At 29.0% G+C, this 17,368-nt stretch overlaps 4 protein-coding genes across 12 annotated transcripts; 2 read left to right on the plus strand and 2 right to left on the minus strand.

The window, feature by feature from the left end:
- The first annotated feature begins 31 nt into the window (after window positions 1–31).
- Window positions 32–2,318, plus strand: LOC108002307 (serine protease snake). Of its 4 annotated transcripts, none has more exons than XM_017063910.3 (5): window positions 32–173; window positions 606–719; window positions 801–1,071; window positions 1,146–1,393; window positions 1,473–2,318. In XM_017063910.3, the coding sequence occupies exons 1-5, from the start codon at window positions 98–100 to the stop codon at window positions 1,805–1,807; spliced, it is 1,044 nt and encodes a 347-aa protein (XP_016919399.1). In that variant the 5' UTR covers window positions 32–97; the 3' UTR covers window positions 1,808–2,318. The 4 variants fall into 4 exon arrangements, with proteins under 4 accessions (XP_016919399.1, XP_061941824.1, XP_016919397.1 ...); XM_062085840.1 differs by having other exon boundaries at window positions 1,146–1,372; XM_017063908.3 differs by having other exon boundaries at window positions 34–173; window positions 324–719.
- LOC108002308 (palmitoyltransferase ZDHHC16B) lies at window positions 1,836–4,459 on the minus strand. 2 transcript variants are annotated; one of them, XM_017063912.3, is made up of 7 exons: window positions 3,890–4,459; window positions 3,722–3,807; window positions 3,492–3,639; window positions 3,022–3,331; window positions 2,756–2,946; window positions 2,353–2,663; window positions 1,836–2,276 (listed from the first exon to the last, which is right to left on the minus strand). In XM_017063912.3, exons 2-7 carry the CDS (start codon window positions 3,766–3,768, stop codon window positions 2,186–2,188), a joined length of 1,098 nt encoding a protein of 365 aa, XP_016919401.1. In that variant the 5' UTR covers window positions 3,769–3,807; window positions 3,890–4,459; the 3' UTR covers window positions 1,836–2,185. The 2 variants fall into 2 exon arrangements, with proteins under 2 accessions (XP_016919401.1, XP_016919402.1); XM_017063913.3 differs by lacking the exons at window positions 3,722–3,807; window positions 3,890–4,459 and having other exon boundaries at window positions 3,022–3,338; window positions 3,492–3,634.
- An 810-nt stretch (window positions 4,460–5,269) lies between these two features.
- LOC108002316 (Kv channel-interacting protein 2) lies at window positions 5,270–17,365 on the minus strand. Of its 4 annotated transcripts, XM_028668974.2 has the most exons (6): window positions 11,445–11,586; window positions 11,227–11,377; window positions 8,620–8,847; window positions 8,470–8,540; window positions 8,171–8,389; window positions 5,270–8,020 (listed from the first exon to the last, which is right to left on the minus strand). In XM_028668974.2, the coding sequence occupies exons 2-6, from the start codon at window positions 11,237–11,239 to the stop codon at window positions 7,910–7,912; spliced, it is 642 nt and encodes a 213-aa protein (XP_028524775.1). In that variant the 5' UTR covers window positions 11,240–11,377; window positions 11,445–11,586; the 3' UTR covers window positions 5,270–7,909. The 4 variants fall into 4 exon arrangements, with proteins under 4 accessions (XP_028524775.1, XP_016919423.1, XP_061941825.1 ...); XM_017063934.3 differs by lacking the exons at window positions 11,227–11,377; window positions 11,445–11,586 and adding an exon at window positions 16,922–17,365; XM_062085841.1 differs by lacking the exons at window positions 11,227–11,377; window positions 11,445–11,586 and adding an exon at window positions 16,922–17,359 and having other exon boundaries at window positions 8,620–8,814.
- On the plus strand, window positions 13,418–16,128 carry LOC108002315 (putative uncharacterized protein DDB_G0282133). 2 transcript variants are annotated; one of them, XM_017063930.3, is made up of 4 exons: window positions 13,418–13,552; window positions 13,664–13,876; window positions 14,175–15,444; window positions 15,528–16,128. In XM_017063930.3, exons 1-4 carry the CDS (start codon window positions 13,469–13,471, stop codon window positions 16,082–16,084), a joined length of 2,124 nt encoding a protein of 707 aa, XP_016919419.1. In that variant the 5' UTR covers window positions 13,418–13,468; the 3' UTR covers window positions 16,085–16,128. The 2 variants fall into 2 exon arrangements, with proteins under 2 accessions (XP_016919419.1, XP_016919420.1); XM_017063931.3 differs by lacking the exon at window positions 13,664–13,876 and having other exon boundaries at window positions 13,427–13,552.
- Window positions 17,366–17,368: the final 3 nt, after the last annotated feature.

Consider the following 17,368-nt stretch of genomic DNA (forward strand, 5'->3'; position numbering starts at 1 on the left):
TTTATTGAATGTTACACTAGCAATACAAATGATCTTTTTTCTTTTTTTTATATCATTTTAATTGAAGACTAAGAAAAGATCATAGTGTTACTTAGAAATGACACTTCCATTTAAAATTTTTACGACATTTTTATTATTTAATATAGAATTAATAATATCATCGAAAAGTACAGGTTATTTATGTATTTTTATATATTGTAATATATCTTATTTTTTATATTAAATACTTTATATGATGTAGATGATTTATTACTTTTAATTTTTAATTATATATTAATAAATTATTTTTGGTAAATAACAAATATAGCTCAATATATTTTTAGGAAACTTAAAGAACCAAACATTTAACCTATTAAAATTAAATGAAAATATAAAAAATAATCTAATTCTTCAAAAACGTAACGTAGTCGAAGATATGCATTATCAAAAAAATCCTTTATTGTCAAATGCATCAGTGTTTCCTTTCTCATTTTATAAAAATAATGGAAAGAATCAAATATCTGTGAATAACAAATCAGTCAAGATAACAGAAAATCATAATATTAATCTAGTTTTTCATATTCATAATTCTTTTTTACATGATTCTAATACAAATAATCTTACAGAAATAGTTTCTTCAAATAATCCACATATTACTATAAATATACCAGATGTGAGGATATCATTGGATGAAGTTCCAAGTGAAATAAATTCAAATAAAAAAACAAAATCGGAACTTAGTAAGTACTTATGACATAAAATGACATAATTATAAATAGTTTACAGTCTTAATAATGTTAATAATAACTTTGTTATAATAGAATGTGAAGAATATGGAAAACAATTCTTAAACACAACAAATGTATTGCCTCTAGTGGGCACAAATTCAAATGTGATTCAGATAATTAATCAAAAATGTAAGCCTCCAAATCGTCTTGTTATTGGAGGTGTTAATACTTCTCCTGGAGAATTCCCTCATATGGTTGCTCTAGGAAGAAGAAATACAGATGAAATATTTAGCTTTTCATGTGGTGGTACTCTTATTGCATCAGAATGGGTACTTACTGCAGCACATTGTACTTATGGGGCAAAGTATTATTTGTTTTATTCATTATTATAAATTTTTAATATGAAAATTGTAAGAAATATTATTTTTTGTTAAATAGAAGTCCTACAGATGCTCGTATTGGTGTACATAATATAAAAAATAATCAACAAGGTATCATAACTACAATCAATAAGACAATAAGGCATCCAAATTTTAAACCTCCTGCTATGTATGCTGATATAGCTTTAGTAAAATTAAATACAGTTGTAGTTTTTAACAATGACATAAGACCTGCTTGTTTATATCAACAATATGATACTGCACCTGCACAAGGATGGGTTACCGGTTGGGGTGTTACAGAATTTAGTAAAATTGAAATATTACAAAACTAATAAAATTTTTCTTTAAAAAAATATATCATATAAAATTTTATTAATATTTTTAGATGGAGAAAAACAAAGTGATCAATTACAAAAGGCATTCCTTGATATTGTTGATAATGTAGCTTGTGCAATAAGACACAATCAATCTATAGCAATACCATATGGAATTACACCAAGTATGATCTGTGCAGGAGATTCTCATGGTGGATGGAATAAAGATACTTGTCAAGGAGATTCAGGAGGTCCTTTACAAATATCTCATCCGAAAAATATATGTCTGTTTCAAATATTAGGCATTACTAGTTTTGGACAAGGCTGTGCAGTTGTTAATACACCTGGAGTATATACTAGAGTTTCACATTATCTTAAATGGATTGAAGATATTGTTTGGCCATAAATTTTTTGGTTTATTGATGTAAATCTTGTTTTGCAAAGATAAAAAACTTTTTATTTTTAGCAGTTATTTTGACTGATTTAAAAGTGTAAAATATATTTGATATTGGTACTACTTAAAAAATATACAATAAATATAACATTAGATAAAATTGTTTGTTAAAGGTATCGTGATCGATATATGTACATATTGAATAATTTTGTTGATGTACAAAGTCTGTATTTATATTGATTAAGGTTGACATTAAAATTCTCAGACTATATTATATTAATCAAAGTATGTATAGTTTGACTAGAAGATTTTTAAATCTGTAAAAATGATATTTTTTATGACTGTAAAAAACAAGTATAACTTCTGTAATTATTAATAGAGAAATTATACTCAAGATATTTTTGTATCATGAATAGTTTTCCATGTAAGACCATCTCCATATGGTCCATGAGTAGATGGAAAAAGTACATACCACCAATTTCTGTTAGACCAAATAAAATATAATAATTATTATATTGAAAAATTATGTATTAATAACATTTTATCTTTAAAATTACCTTCCAATTATTCCTAAAAAAAGTTTCCAATTTTGTCTTGGTCCAAAATTATATGGATTTTGATATATTTTTCCAAGTATCTTGTACTTTTGCGTTTCTGTGCTATTTATACGTGCTTCTATACTTGTTTCTCCTCTTGTAATAAGACCTGCATGCCACCATGTAAGTGCTCCTAATGCTGCAAATGTGGCTACACAAATTAGTGCTGCAAAAACTATAAGTCGACGTTTCCATTCTTTAATGTTTGTATCTGCAGCTTTTTTTGCTATTTCAGCTAATTCTTCTTCACTTAGATGATCTAATGACTCAGTCTGAAAAATAAATAGATAATAAATAATATAAAATAAAATAAGTAAATGATTTTTATCTGAATATTTTTTGTAAATAAAATCATAATAATTACCATAGGAATTATTTCAGAATTATTAATACGCACTGGATGACCATCTAATTCTGGCTCCTGTGCTGGAAAGAATTCTTGATATGCAATCTCTACACCAAATAACATTATGAATAAAATACCAAGTACTGTGAAAACCATATATTGAAAGAAATGCCTATGATTATAGTGACCAACACAATTATTTAACCATGCTGTTTCTTTGTTTAGAAAATATACAGAATTTTAAGAAAATATTTAAACATTAAATAATAAATTCAAAAGGATACGGCAGTGATGATCCATTTTAAGAATACATCTATTACATACAGAACAATGATGGGTCCTAGGAGGCTTTGGTTTAATACATTTTTTACAAATACTCACAGCCTCTGGTATAAGACCACCTTCTGGTGGATAACCAGCTGGAACATTTACACCCATATAATAATGAAAACATACATTTACTAATAACCAATTTCCAATCACTAAGAGGATTATTGTCATCAATGGACTTTTTTCCCACCAATATGGTAGACCAATGTAATATGCAATGTATACAATACTTGCAGTTAAAAGGCTTACCATTACTACAAATACCTATAAACTGTCAAGCTTAGTAAATACATTGTGACCAATAACAATTATTTTTATTGGTAATGAAAAATAAATGAAAAATAAAAAAATAAATCAAATGATATAAATTAATATATTATAATATATATTAAAGAAGATTAAAGAAGATTATAAAAATACTCACAGGTCCTAAACATGCAGTAAAATTTTCTACAAACCAGAACATTGGTTCCAAAAGTATATCACAAACATAACTCCAATTTAAAAATTCATTATAAAATAAAGATTTTGTAATGATTTGTAGACGCCACCACTTTTGTTTCAAATTAAGTCTAAGAACAATAAAATGTAATTCTATATATATTAAAACAAATAATAATAATAAGTTTTTTTTCATTATTTTTTGTTACTCACTTAAGAATATTAGGTGCTTTAGTTAAAGACCATTTTATTCGTACCATTTTCTTCTAATATAAATATTTACATGGAATTTCTTAAAACTTTAGTAGAAAATTTTTACATTTAAAAATAAAATTAACCGCAAATACTAGCATTGAAAGATAAACAATTATTATACCATACATTGAGTAGCATCTTGTTGAATATTATATTAAAAATTCTTTTACAGTATACAATTTTAAACATTTTTTTCATAAAACATATAGTTCAAAATATTCTTTTTTATTTATTATAAGTTAAAGCATCGATAATAATTATTTTAATGCAATTTTAACACAAAAACAATTTTACTGATGAATAACATATCTTATATATAAGCTATAATTACTCCAGCGCCACTCAGCTCAGAAATAAAAAATCCTATACATTTTATCAGAGATAAGATACATACGAAAATATGTATATAGATTTTGTATTCTGAACTACTGTTCAAGAAATGATATATTTTATATATGCAAAATGTCCTAAAAATATAAAAATATCAGTAATTGGAAATTCCTAAAATAATTTTAAAAATTATCATTCGAAATATTTTTTTTTACAACAACAAAAATTTTTGTTGTAATTTTATTAATGAGTTATAAAAAACAGTGATTAATCATGTGCATAGACTAATCGAATTTTCATTGCTATTGCACTCTTATTATATGTAAAATTATCGATTCAAAATAGAATAAAATAACAGAATCGAATTAGAATAAAAGAATTATAATCAATTATTTTGTCGACATAAGAATGTATATAATAAAATAAAATAAGAATGATATTATAACACATACATCATATCTTAAACAAGATACAAAATAAATTTAATATTCAGCATATCTCTTATCTTATGCCAGAAACAGTATTTTAGTATCATTCGAAATATAATGTTTTTTAACAAGAGATGGAGCGAAATTATAATTTTTACTCTACCTTATTTTATTTTGAAGAAAAGTTGCGTTCGGTATTCAAAAGATGGCAATAAGAGTCAATTCTGATGTATTTTTATCCTTTTCCTATTATTTCTATTTTTTTTTTATATATTTCATTTACGACAGTCTAAAAATGACGTTAATTCCATAATTTTTTCCCCTCTATCCTTCTTGTTTTATATTTATTTTTTATATTTACTATTTTAAACTGCCATATTTTCAATAACAAAACATTTTTTCATCATTTTATTAATATCTATTTATAGATTTGATATAACGTCTGCTTTATATTTATCTTTTTAAATTACTTTTAGATATAAAAATATACATAAAAAATATATAAAATGTATGAAAGATATACAGGAGATAATATATAGGAAAATGATAAAGGAAGAAGAAGAGAGTAATAAAATGAAAATAACAAAGAAAGAAGAAAAAGGAAGATGATAAAAAAGAGAAAAAAAAGAGAATGATAAAATAAGAAAAAAGAGGAGATAAAAAGGAAGATGATAAAAGAGGAAGAGAAAGATGGTAAAGAAGGAAAAGAAGAGAAAGATAATAAAAGAGGGGAAAAATCCTATACGAATTTCTTATATAAATAACAATTAATTAATTTATTGTTCCTGAATAAAATGCAATTCGATGTAATTTCTTTCGATAAAAAAATATTTGTTATATTCAACAAACTTTATTCAATACATGTTGCTTGAATTTGTTCGTACTCGGTCGGCGATGCATATCCAATACTACTGTTGCTATCCTTCGAACTAGATGTCACATAATTGAACGATCAGTCTATTCTAATCTGTGATTCTCTTTAACAAAATGAATTTTATTATGTTTGCATTTACATTAATTCAAATAAAATATAAAGAATAAAAAAAAGTTTAAAGATTATGAAATTTATCAAAAATAATATATATGATACATATTGCATTTTATAATTATAATTATTTTTATTTCATGTACAATTTATGATGTTAAAAGAAAAATTATTAGTACCAATCTTATTTTAAAAGATAAACATCATATTTTCAATATCTAAAATTAAATAAAATTTAATATAATTAAATATAAAAACTATTTTTTTTAATATATCTTTCAATTTATGTAATTTATCTCAAAAAAAAAAAAACAATCAAAATTGAGCAGTGATAAAAAAAATTGAAGAATATCTAATCATAAAACAGTATAATTATTGTTTTAACAATATGATTATAATTATTGATAAAAAAAATAATGAAAGTAATCGATTCAAATTGTTATACACACGTGTATAAACATAAGTATACAATTTATCAGCAATCTATTAGCAATGAGTTTGTAAAAAAATTGATTCCTGAATGGAACTGATATAAGATATATAACAAATATTTTTGTATAGAATATGCTAGTTAAAATTGCATATCCCAGAGAAATTGAATGTATAAACGTTGAATTGATCTCTTTATATCCACATGACATTATATAGAACATTTTAGATCACATCTTTTCAAATATAATATGGATATTTTAATAAACTTGAGAAATTCAACAAATTCGATGATATTTGTACACATAAGATTTAGAATATCTCGAATATGCGCCAATAATTTTCATTATTGCGAGCGCAATACCTTGCTTCAATTTGATAGAAGACAAGTAATAAGTTTTGATAGTAATTACAATATTAATAACAATATTTTTTATGCGATAGTAATAATAAATGTAATAAGGTACGAGAGAATCACACGAGGCGTTGATCTTAGAGGACCACGTTTCTCTTGATTGGTCGAGGGCACTACGCTATTATTGGGTTACTAACTATATATGTTCCATCGTACATGGGTCTTTGAAGATATTGTAAATCTATGATCTATAATATAGACATATGCGAATCTTTTAACTTATAGCGTTAAATATTTTGAACTTTTGCATTTTCTTGCCATATTTCCTAATATGAATAAAGAATCTGGAAATATTCAAGAATATAGCAGGAAGATCGAAGAAAACTTTTATATTCATTTATACAAGAAAACGATTGTCAAATATTATTCGCATATATCTGAATTTAACAAACAATTAATCTCGAACAAACTTTGAATAAATTCTCTCTACGAATTTCTCGAATGCTTTATTATTTGTAAGCTATATTTAAATTTTGGAATGTAAAAGTTTCGAATAAATTTTTAATTAATAATCTTATAATTATATTCGCTGCAAGATAACAAAATGACCCAAACGATGGATAATAATCGAAGCTCCTTGAAAATACTTTTAATCGTACTTAACTACCATAGTAATGGTCAGTATCAAGTACATTTATATTTTATTTATTTAATCAGAGAAAATTGAACGATCGTGAAAAAGTAAAACTGCTTCGTACGTGCATCATGAAATTATTTAAAGGAAGAAGTACAGAATATTTCTTAACTCGTGAAAGTAGTTTAGAGGAAAGAAGTTTAGAAAGAAATTTAGAGGAAATATAGAAGTATTAAGAAATATTAGATCGCATTTAGATCGCTTTGTGAATTTTACGGAAAAACGTTATAGCATAATTTGATAAAATTCTTAAAGTTTTCTTAAAGTTTAGATGTTACGTTTAAATATAGAGTTCAGTCTCCGTTTTAACGAATCTGGAGATTGATTTGTTCCCATCGCATCGATCTTACCTAACAATTCTGTATTGTACATACATAACCGCTCGATAACTTGCTCTGAATTATTAAATTCGTACCATTAAAATTTTAATACCAACGAAAGGTATTTTAATCCTTCAAGACAATACTGATATCATATTTTTTGATGCCGAAATCAAAATTATATGTAGCACAAATTCATCTTCTTCTTTTAGCTGAAATATTTTTCTTAAATTAAAAATACAGTCGCACGACAATCGAATAGTCGCACAATTGTTAGTCGCACAAGGCTTAGTACATGCAGGATGTAAGAAGGAAATTCTATTCGGGGATAATACTGTTAATTTCATCATGCATTCAATAGCACGCTTGAAAGACTGGGTAGGTAGGATAAGTACATATTTACAAGCAACGTTCGATGAAGTCGAATTAGTAATTTCAATCGAAATTCAATTCCTTCCATAAAGTATTAAATATTAAATGATACGACCAAATAGTCGAATTTCTAGAAAGTACTAATAGAACTCGTTCGAACGTTGCATTATAATTTTAAAGGGATTTGTGAGTCTTGGGAATCGAGTGAGGATTATAAAATAATTATAAAGATCTCATAAGACGGTATCAAGCGTGTCGAGACTTCGCAAAAGTTGTTCGTCCTTGGAACACCATTGTACTAATTCTTCGATTGTCACCACGCCATCTTTGTTCGCGTCCATTAACTGAGGATGAAAAATTCATGAATCAATTCATAATTCAATTTTCTTATCGATTAAAAAAAAAAACTTTTAATTACGTTTAAATAAATCACGTATAAATAAATTTCATTCAAATAATTACGTTTAAATAAATCAAGTGAAATCGATACTCACGTGAAAAATACGATCGACATGTTCCCGAGCCGCTAAATGCGGCTCGACTATTTGTGGCTGAGTATAACGGCCCAACATCTCATAAATCGAACCAACAACATCCAACATTTCCTCTTTACTGATCAATCCATCTCCGTCCAGATCGTAAAGTCCAAATATCCATTGCAGTTTTTCCTCTACCGATCCTCTCGAAACTTTCGACAAAATGGTCAAAAATTCCTGGATACAAAAAGGAACGAGCAACTATCTAAAATCGTATCTACTACTCGAGTTAAGTATACACTCCAAAAGATCCTCACTTCAAAGCTTATCTTTCCAGACGGTTTCCTCTTCATAGTGTTGAAGACATAATGAGCATACTGGCTAGCGTCTGAAAGAACGTTGATCCTTTCTCTGTTGAAACTACTTTATACTTTATACAACGCTCAACTTATCTCACCGCTACTTACCACCTTGGGGGAAGAACTGTGAAAAGATCTGTTTAAAAGCTTCCTCGTCGACGAGACCCGTGGGACATTCCTGCTTAAAACCGCGATAGATAAGCTGTATTTCCTTCCTGGAGAATCTGGTGTTGGCCGCCAATGTGGAAAGCTCCTCCGGCTTGTGCCTGCCGCCAAGGGCAAGGGCACCGGCGGTGGAACCCCCTAAAATGCCCCCGAGTTCTTCAAGTTCGCCCTCTGTAAGTTTGCCAATAGGCGCTTCACTCCTAAGACTGTACCACGCGTTCGAGATACTCCCCTCTCACCTTCGATCAAAGTGCGTCTTCCTCTACACCAGGCTAAGGGAAAAAACGCCGTTCTTTCTCTCTCACTAGCAGGCAGGAGAGAAGATGGCGCGTATCTACTTACGAGATAAAGTGCAACGAGCTCAAGAAAACGCATTACTAGGGAGAGGATGCGCCGGGTGCCCGAGGGATGGAAAGATATCACGGCTGATATCCTCCGGGCAACCTGCCTACACCTCCCTTCGGTAAATACGGGGAATTCTACGGGAGACAGTGCGCGCATTGCCAAGACGGATAGTACCTGGAGATATACAGGTGCATAGACTTGCAGGCGGAGAACTCGTGAGCGAAAGATAACAGGAAGAATTATTATTGCCCAGGTAAAACATTTCGATTTGAAAAGAAAAAAAAAAGGACCGATTTACAATCGGTATCCAAAGATTTTTATCGAAGATCGTGTTTTACTTGGGAGAGAATATAATAAATAGAAACGATATTCGCACGATTCCATCTTTTTCTTTTTTCGTCGTTTTTTCGATCGACGATGGAAAGATGCGTGGAGTTAAGAGAGAGAAAGAGAGAGAATAGAGGAAATTGTCGCTAAAAATCAAACAGAGTCTAAGAGATCGAAAGATATATTATATTCGGAAATTATAATATACTTCGAAAAATTGTGAAATTTTCATCAGATCGATCGAGTGGTGCAGCATCGAGTCGTTATCGCTTTCGTTCACGGATGAAAGTTAAACTTTGATTGACAATACGCTTTCGTGGGTGGAAATTTTCAGCGCGACACGACCGTCTAGACGCGCTTCTTATCGAAGCCGCGCTACGTAAAATCGATATTCATTAACACGAAGCGCTATAAATAATAATTACCGACATCGAAAATAAAATTCAAGATCAAACGAAAGCGCAGACCCAATGCTACATCGCATGGATAGAGAATCGAGCGCTAAAGAATAACTGTAACTCTCTGTACGGATGCACCTAATCATAAAAATGCCTATTAATCGACAATTCTACCAACATACTCTACGAGAGATTGCTGTATGTATACTGCTACACGAATAATATAAATACTACGGAAATACGCGACATTGGCACGCGTTCACCTATCGTTGGACATATGCGAATTCCACAAGTTGCTTTTCAATCTCTGCATCGATCAATGAATTTCCAAAGATTCAGCGTTTCGAGAGATATCGAGCAATTTTATCGAGTAAATTTTCAAATGAATTCACGCGTGTCCATCCTATCATGCAATTAATATCTTTTACACATGCTTTCGTTTAATATAGTTGAAGACGATCAAGCGAACTAATCTTTTTTCTCGAGAGTATCCATGATCTCAAGGAAACAAAGATTTTCATGGAAAGGAAAAATTTTTAAATAAACCGTAAGCATCGAATATGTTTTTTAATCGATATCGACCGTTAAAAACTATTCGAGATGAACTGTTCCACGATATCATGCTGTTTTCCGTCATTCGCCTCGTCCTTTCTACGATTTCCAATGCAAGCTAAGAGAGAAAACGTGTCCAAATTTGTGTTCAAAAGCGAAATACTATTGGGCTTGTTTGCGACTAAGGTAGAAGCTTCCCATTGATCGCTGCTAAAATTACAATCACGGAATTACATAAAGTAAAACTGAATATTAAATCTTTCGAAGAAATGCGAAGATGAAAATATTAAAGAAGCTGTAAAGCTTGGATAAGAATCAATACGTAAAAGGAAAATTAGCATTCTGAGTGTTAAAGTCTACGTTGTTATTATCTAGAAAGATTTAGTTAACAGGTGAAAAAAAAAAAAATATTATTAAGCGCACCGTTGTTCGGTCGAGAATCGTGTAAAACACGGCCGTGTGTTTTCAACTCGGTTTTATATACACATTATAAATGTATGCACTGTGTAATTCCACTAGCAGCTCTGGTCCCGGGCATCCGGGGTCACCATAGCAACGGGAGAGCTCCTACCCTGTATCCACCCCACTTTGCAATTTCGGACCATTTGTCGATTAAAAACGCGCGAGATCTGGAGATCTATGTCTATATATGTATATACAAAAAAAAAAGAAAGAAAAGGAGAAAGAGAGAGAGAGAGAGAGAGAGAGAGAGAGAGAGAGAGAGAGAAAGAGAGAAAAAGACAACGTCTAGAGAGGCATAAAACGTGGTCACATCGGTCGGTTCTCTAGAGCGGACTAACTATTAATTACAATGTATTCCAAAGTGCTATCTCTCAAAGGAGGAATCGTCAATAGGGCAAACAAAGAGAAGAATTTGTATTGTAATGTATTGTATATTCTTTCTTTCTCTGTCGAACGAGTCTCGCACCTTGCCGTTGCATCTTTGGCAGCTGTTAGCACTGACACACCGCAACGAACGGTTTCGCGATAAAGGGGGAGATCGTTCGGGCCTGGGCTGTCGTGTCAATCCCTTCGTCTCAAGGAGGATCTCTTTCCACGGCACGACGTATCGACTTGGCCTGCACCGATTATCGGAGAGGAAACTCGAGCGGCACTACAGTCGGCCTTTATGATTGATGAACTTACTTTTCTCGCGGCTCTTACGTGACTTCATTGACCGCAAACACCGATTCGTTGCCGGTTCACAAGTAAACGATCGCGCTCAGCGATCCGAACCACCGACTGTCGATTTCGTTTCCGTCGTTGCTTCGAAACGATCGATCGAACGATCTCTTTCAATTTCCCGCTATGATTATCAAAATTCTTCACACTGGACCAGATCTTTCTTCCTTTCTCCCTTCTTCTCTTTTTCTTTTCTCCTTCTTCTCCTTCTTTTTTTTCCTTTTCTTTCTTCTCACTCAATTTCTCACGTTGCTTCCTCGTAACTTCTCGTTCAAAACCGATCAACGCGTGCACCTCTTGTTTCTCCGATCGATGCTTCACGACCGACTAACGTATAAGCCACGGACTGGGTAACGATGTGCGCAGCCTTCGCGTTGATGCACTGAAACAGCTGCCACGCAAAAGCACGGGGTATACTTGCTCGCGCGCAAGTCTACGTTCTTTTCCCATTATATACATATGCCAAATATTGGCCACCGGTAGCTAATGGGATATTATTTCAATAAACAATCATCATTCAGCTCGTTATCCTTGCTTATTTTTTCCCAATCCCCGCTCCATCCGGCTTCTTTTCCACCCAGTTGTTATATTTGCACACTAGCGAATCAATTGGTTTCGCTTACACGCTAGAATAATGCACACAACTCCCTACAATCGTCATATGTTATTTTTATACGTTTCAAAACAAGTCTCATCAATTATCGAGTTTAACCAATTTGCTGAAGTGAACAATTTATTTCAATAAGATGCGTTGAAAAAAATTTATTTACGTTAATGTATCCTATAAGAGAATTTTATAAAACGATTATTTCTTTCTTAACAAAAGTTGAATAAAATTATTTGGCAATTTATCGTTAAAATAGCCAAAATAAAAAAATAATGAAATTATGTAAAAATGAAGCTGTTTTTCCAATTATAAAATTTAATTTTGCTAAAAATATCTATACGTAAGCAACAGGTAGAAAATACCTTATCTCATTGATCAGACAGAAATTAGTCAATTAGTGATCAATCGATCGTAAAATTACTCATCAGTATATGTATATTTAGTCTGGAATATATGTACACTTAATCTGGATACTTACTACTTTCTAAAGAACAGCTACGAGATACGGCTGACTATTTACGATTATTCTACTAAATGCGGACATCACACACAACTTGTCTGTCATATCATAATATCATATCATTTTAAAATAAAAAGGAAAAGATTTAATGCATTATGAACTTTAATACTATAAACATGAGACAGGCAAAAATACTTTCTAAAATTGAAACAAAGCCAAAAACATGATTGTAGGTCTAGATCATTTACTTGAAATATATTGATCACCGATAAATATGAGAAATGTATATCAAACGTTGAATATATACATTAAATGAATATATACATCAAAATATATTATAAATTATTTTAATGAAACATCTTAAATATAAAATTATTCGCATGAATTATGAAAGTGGCAATATTATCGATCGATAAGATCAAATTGTAAAATCATAATTTCCAGATGGCAGGATAATAGCACTTGATACCAATAATAGTAATCAATAGTAATCATTGATAAAAGAATATTGTATGTATAAAAATATACAAAGAAAACATTATTTAAAGAATTAAAATCTTTAATTTTCTTCTTTTAAAAGATGCTTTTATTAATTTATTATAAGTTTCAAATATATTCTAAGAAAATTATTTAATATTAAACGGAAATATAACTAAAATATAAACTACTTTGAAAAATTTTGACTAATAATATAATAAAGATAGTTACTTTCAAGACAAATCAAATTTAACAATGAAAAGGACGATATTCCTCAACATTTTTTCAATATTTCATGTGAAATTTATTTTCGGTTAAATCAATTTTTAAATTAAAAGAAACCGCGTAATTCGGTTAGCAGACGAATTTTTCTATCGGCCATATCAGGAATGTGTGAGAATTGAGGGAAGGATATATTACGACTGGATGGCTTGATATTGAAAAATGAATAGCAACGATATTTCAAATTTATCATACAAAGAATTACAAGCTTTAGCTCTCCGATATCGAGTACCAGGTAACATAAAGGTAACTAATTTATTGTTAGAAATATAACTAAAAAAATTTTCTTCTTAATTTTTTTCCTAAAACGACAAGTAAATTGATTTTTGAACGATCGATTATGATTTCTGGCCGTAGAAGAAATTACTGGTTAAAGTGTTGCAAGCCGCAAAAGGCGGAAATGAAAATGAAGTTGGCAGGCTACTGCAAGATCTTAAGCAGAATCGTAAGAGGAAAGTGAGAAAAGTCAAAATCAGAAAACTCGGGTTAACCTCCACACCATTACATAGTCCTGATTACGGTATGGCTGATGATTATTACTGCCCGCAACAGCAACCACCTTATCAGTGGGTGAGTTGATTTTCATTTAGTTTCGATGTTGTAAACTATATTCAAACTTGAAAAAATTCAAATTATTTTATAAAATCTCACATTCGTCTCAAAAATTGATCGATGATGCTTGAGACAGAAAATTATATCGAATATGATTAATTTTATAGATCGATCATCAATTATCAATCTTATTAAAAATTTTATATTTACAATATTTCTATAACAATGAAAATTTTATTAGTTTATATGTAATGTTTTTTAACAAAATTTTAAAAAAATAAAATATTTATTTTAAATAAAATAATTATTTCTACAGGTGGGTGCAGAAGAAGAAATTGCAAGCAGAGATGAAGATAACAAAATTCCTCATTATGAAGAGTTTAAACAATTTTTATTAAAAAGAATCCAAAGAGAATTTCAAACATATGATGCAAATAATAATCAAATACAAGATTCAACTATAGTGGATTTAAGAACAGCAACAGTTTCATCTGATATGCAAAAAGTTCCTTTAGATATTAGTAATTATACTAAGTCTAATATAGTTGCTGTTAATAATGTAGATACATCTATATATCAACCAAATGATAATGTAGAATATCAAACATTAGAAGATACAAATAGCAATATGCAGGGATCTATACTTCTAAAAAAAATGTTACAAGCCCCAGTTGGTGCAAATTTGGGAGAGATAGCCAGTCCTGTACTTGGAAGATTTTGGACAATGGAACAATATCAATCCAATACCTTGTTAGATAATTCTGATACTTTAACTGCTGAATCAGACAATCAAGATAATGAAGAAAATTTAGAGAACAATACAGAGTGCTATGGATTTCTAAATGGTATAAAGGGAGAATATTTTTTGAATGAACCAACTTTTGTGAAAAGTGTTGAAGAAATTGGTCAACAAATTTCAAATGTCTTAACAAATGAAAATATTAATCAATATAAATATCCTAACACAAATATTGATATGCATCAAGTCTATGAAAATTGGACTATTACTAATGTTATGGATGCAACAGGTAACAGTTATGCAACATCAGATGTTCAACCAACAAAAGTATTTCAGACTATGTATTGTGATAATATAATTTCTGATAGTTTAAATAAGCCTATAAATGATGAAAATTTAACATGTCAATATCGAATGACAGAGACTATACATCCATATAATTCAAATCAAAATTTATTAAATTTGAATCCATCGGAAGAAAATCAATATTGTGAAACAAATATTATTTCTAATGATCAATCTAATTGTAATAATTCCTATTATTTACAAAATTTAATTAAGTGCAGTACAGAAACCACTGGAGAGTATTTGCAATATACACATTCCTTTTCAAATGCAAATATAGATCAAGAAACATATACATCTACTACAACTCAGACATTTTCTAACAATAATCATTACAATGCTAATCTTCCATATGAATATTCTTGTTCACACAATAATCAGTCAACCATTCCATTATCTGAAAATTTAGGACAATCAGAACAAAATTGTAATTCTATAATACAAACAGAATCTAATAATCATAGGGATATACCTGTTATAACAGATAAAATACAAACAAATGGTATGTAGTTATTCTACTGTTGTTTTAAAATTATTTATTTAAGAATATAAAGAAAAATAATATTATGTTTTTAATATCTTCAGGAATGCTAGATCCATTTTGGCCAAAAAGAATATCCAAAATGCCTCCAGATTCTATTTTAGAAAATATTTTGAATTTCATTAGTAACAAACGTATAGATTTATCGAAATTAGATCAAACATCTTGTGTATATTGTTACATAGCTCCTATTGTTACTCATACACCAGTTTCATCAAGTATAAGTTGCTCTCAAAAAGAAAAATTTGTTGCAGAATATAGACAACATTCATTTTCTCCATATTGGTTACTTTATAATGATACTTCATGCGGAATGCGAATGGCTAATTTACAAACGAACGTTAGAGAAGCTATGATAGAAGAATCACGGCCATTACATTCACCATTATCAAATAACGAGTCTGATTTAAGAGAATCAGTCGCGGGAAGTGAAGATTCAATTACTGAAGTTTGGACTCATAATTATACGAATTACGAAACACCAGCCGAAAAAGATGTAAATATATGCGAAGATTTAAATGTTGAAGTTACAGATTGTTTATTTTCAGTGATCAATACTGAACCATTGGTTAGTCAAGTAAATGATCTTTCTAAAAATTAAAAAAAAAAATGTGTACTATTAATAGTACATAAAATTGTATTTATCATTATTAAAAAAGAAAGAATATAAAAACAATGATATTATGTAATTTATAAAGAAAAATAATTACACAAATTATTTATATATTTAAGATTATAAATCAAAGTCAAACATGATCAATTGGAGATTATCTTATTTAATCTAAAAATTTCAAAAAAGCGATTTATTATGTTATAGCGATCATGTAAAACTATTTTTTCAATGTTAATAAAAGTGCAATGTTAATTACAGAAAAAATATGTTAGTATTAAAAAAATAAAAAAAAGTAAAATGATTTTTTTTAAGTTGGTATTTGTAAAAATATAAATTTGGCAAAAAAGAATTACAAAATATACCTACTATATATGCGGAGAAAAACATGCAATTTTTTTTTATAAAACGAGGATAAAGAAACAAACGATATTAGAAATAAAAAAAATGAAATTAATTTTAATAGATTATCCGAATTAAATATTTTTGATTAAAAATAAAATCAAAAATTTTTTTTCGTTTATTTTCTTTATCTTCAATCAATATTTATATATCGTTATATATATATATATATATTTTAATAAGAAATAAACAGCAAGCATCACAAATGTAAATTAATAAAATATTTATTTAAAGCCTTCTGTCCATAACATATAATATATAATCGAAAGAAGAAAATATAAATGATTATCATATTTTCGATTTTTTGATTTTTATAATTCAATCTTTATCAAATAATAACAAAAATTTTTGTATGCAAAGATAACTATGAGTTATTTATTTCAAGTTATTTATTTATAATAAAAATTAAATGAAAATTTTACTTACTTGGAATTCCTTCTGCCTGCATTTGTGTTTTCAAATAATTGAAAACTTTAACTGGAATCGATTCTTTTCTCCGATTTTTATATACTCCTACTTCAGAATCCATATTTTTCGAAGTACTTTGTTTATCAGAAGATCTACCTGGTGTCATATGAACACTATACATTTTGTTTTTTATATTTCACTATATCAATAAATTAATAATTAAATAATTTAATTAATAATCTGATTTAACGTTTCTTATTTTCTTTTTACTTTTTATTTAATATTTGAAACAAGACTTATTTCGCGCCTCGTCGATAATGCTTTTTTTATCATTTTTTTTTTTATTTGAACAATCGATATATATTTTAAAATTTACTGGAAAAAAAATAAAAAAATGTAAATGATGAATTTATAATGCGAAATAAAGATAGTACTTGCCAGACCAAGATCTCAGACACTACTGCT

The sequence above is a fragment of the Apis cerana genome, linkage group LG15, assembly GCF_029169275.1.
Source record: "Apis cerana isolate GH-2021 linkage group LG15, AcerK_1.0, whole genome shotgun sequence".
NCBI classification, from domain to species: Eukaryota; Metazoa; Arthropoda; class Insecta; order Hymenoptera; family Apidae; genus Apis; species Apis cerana.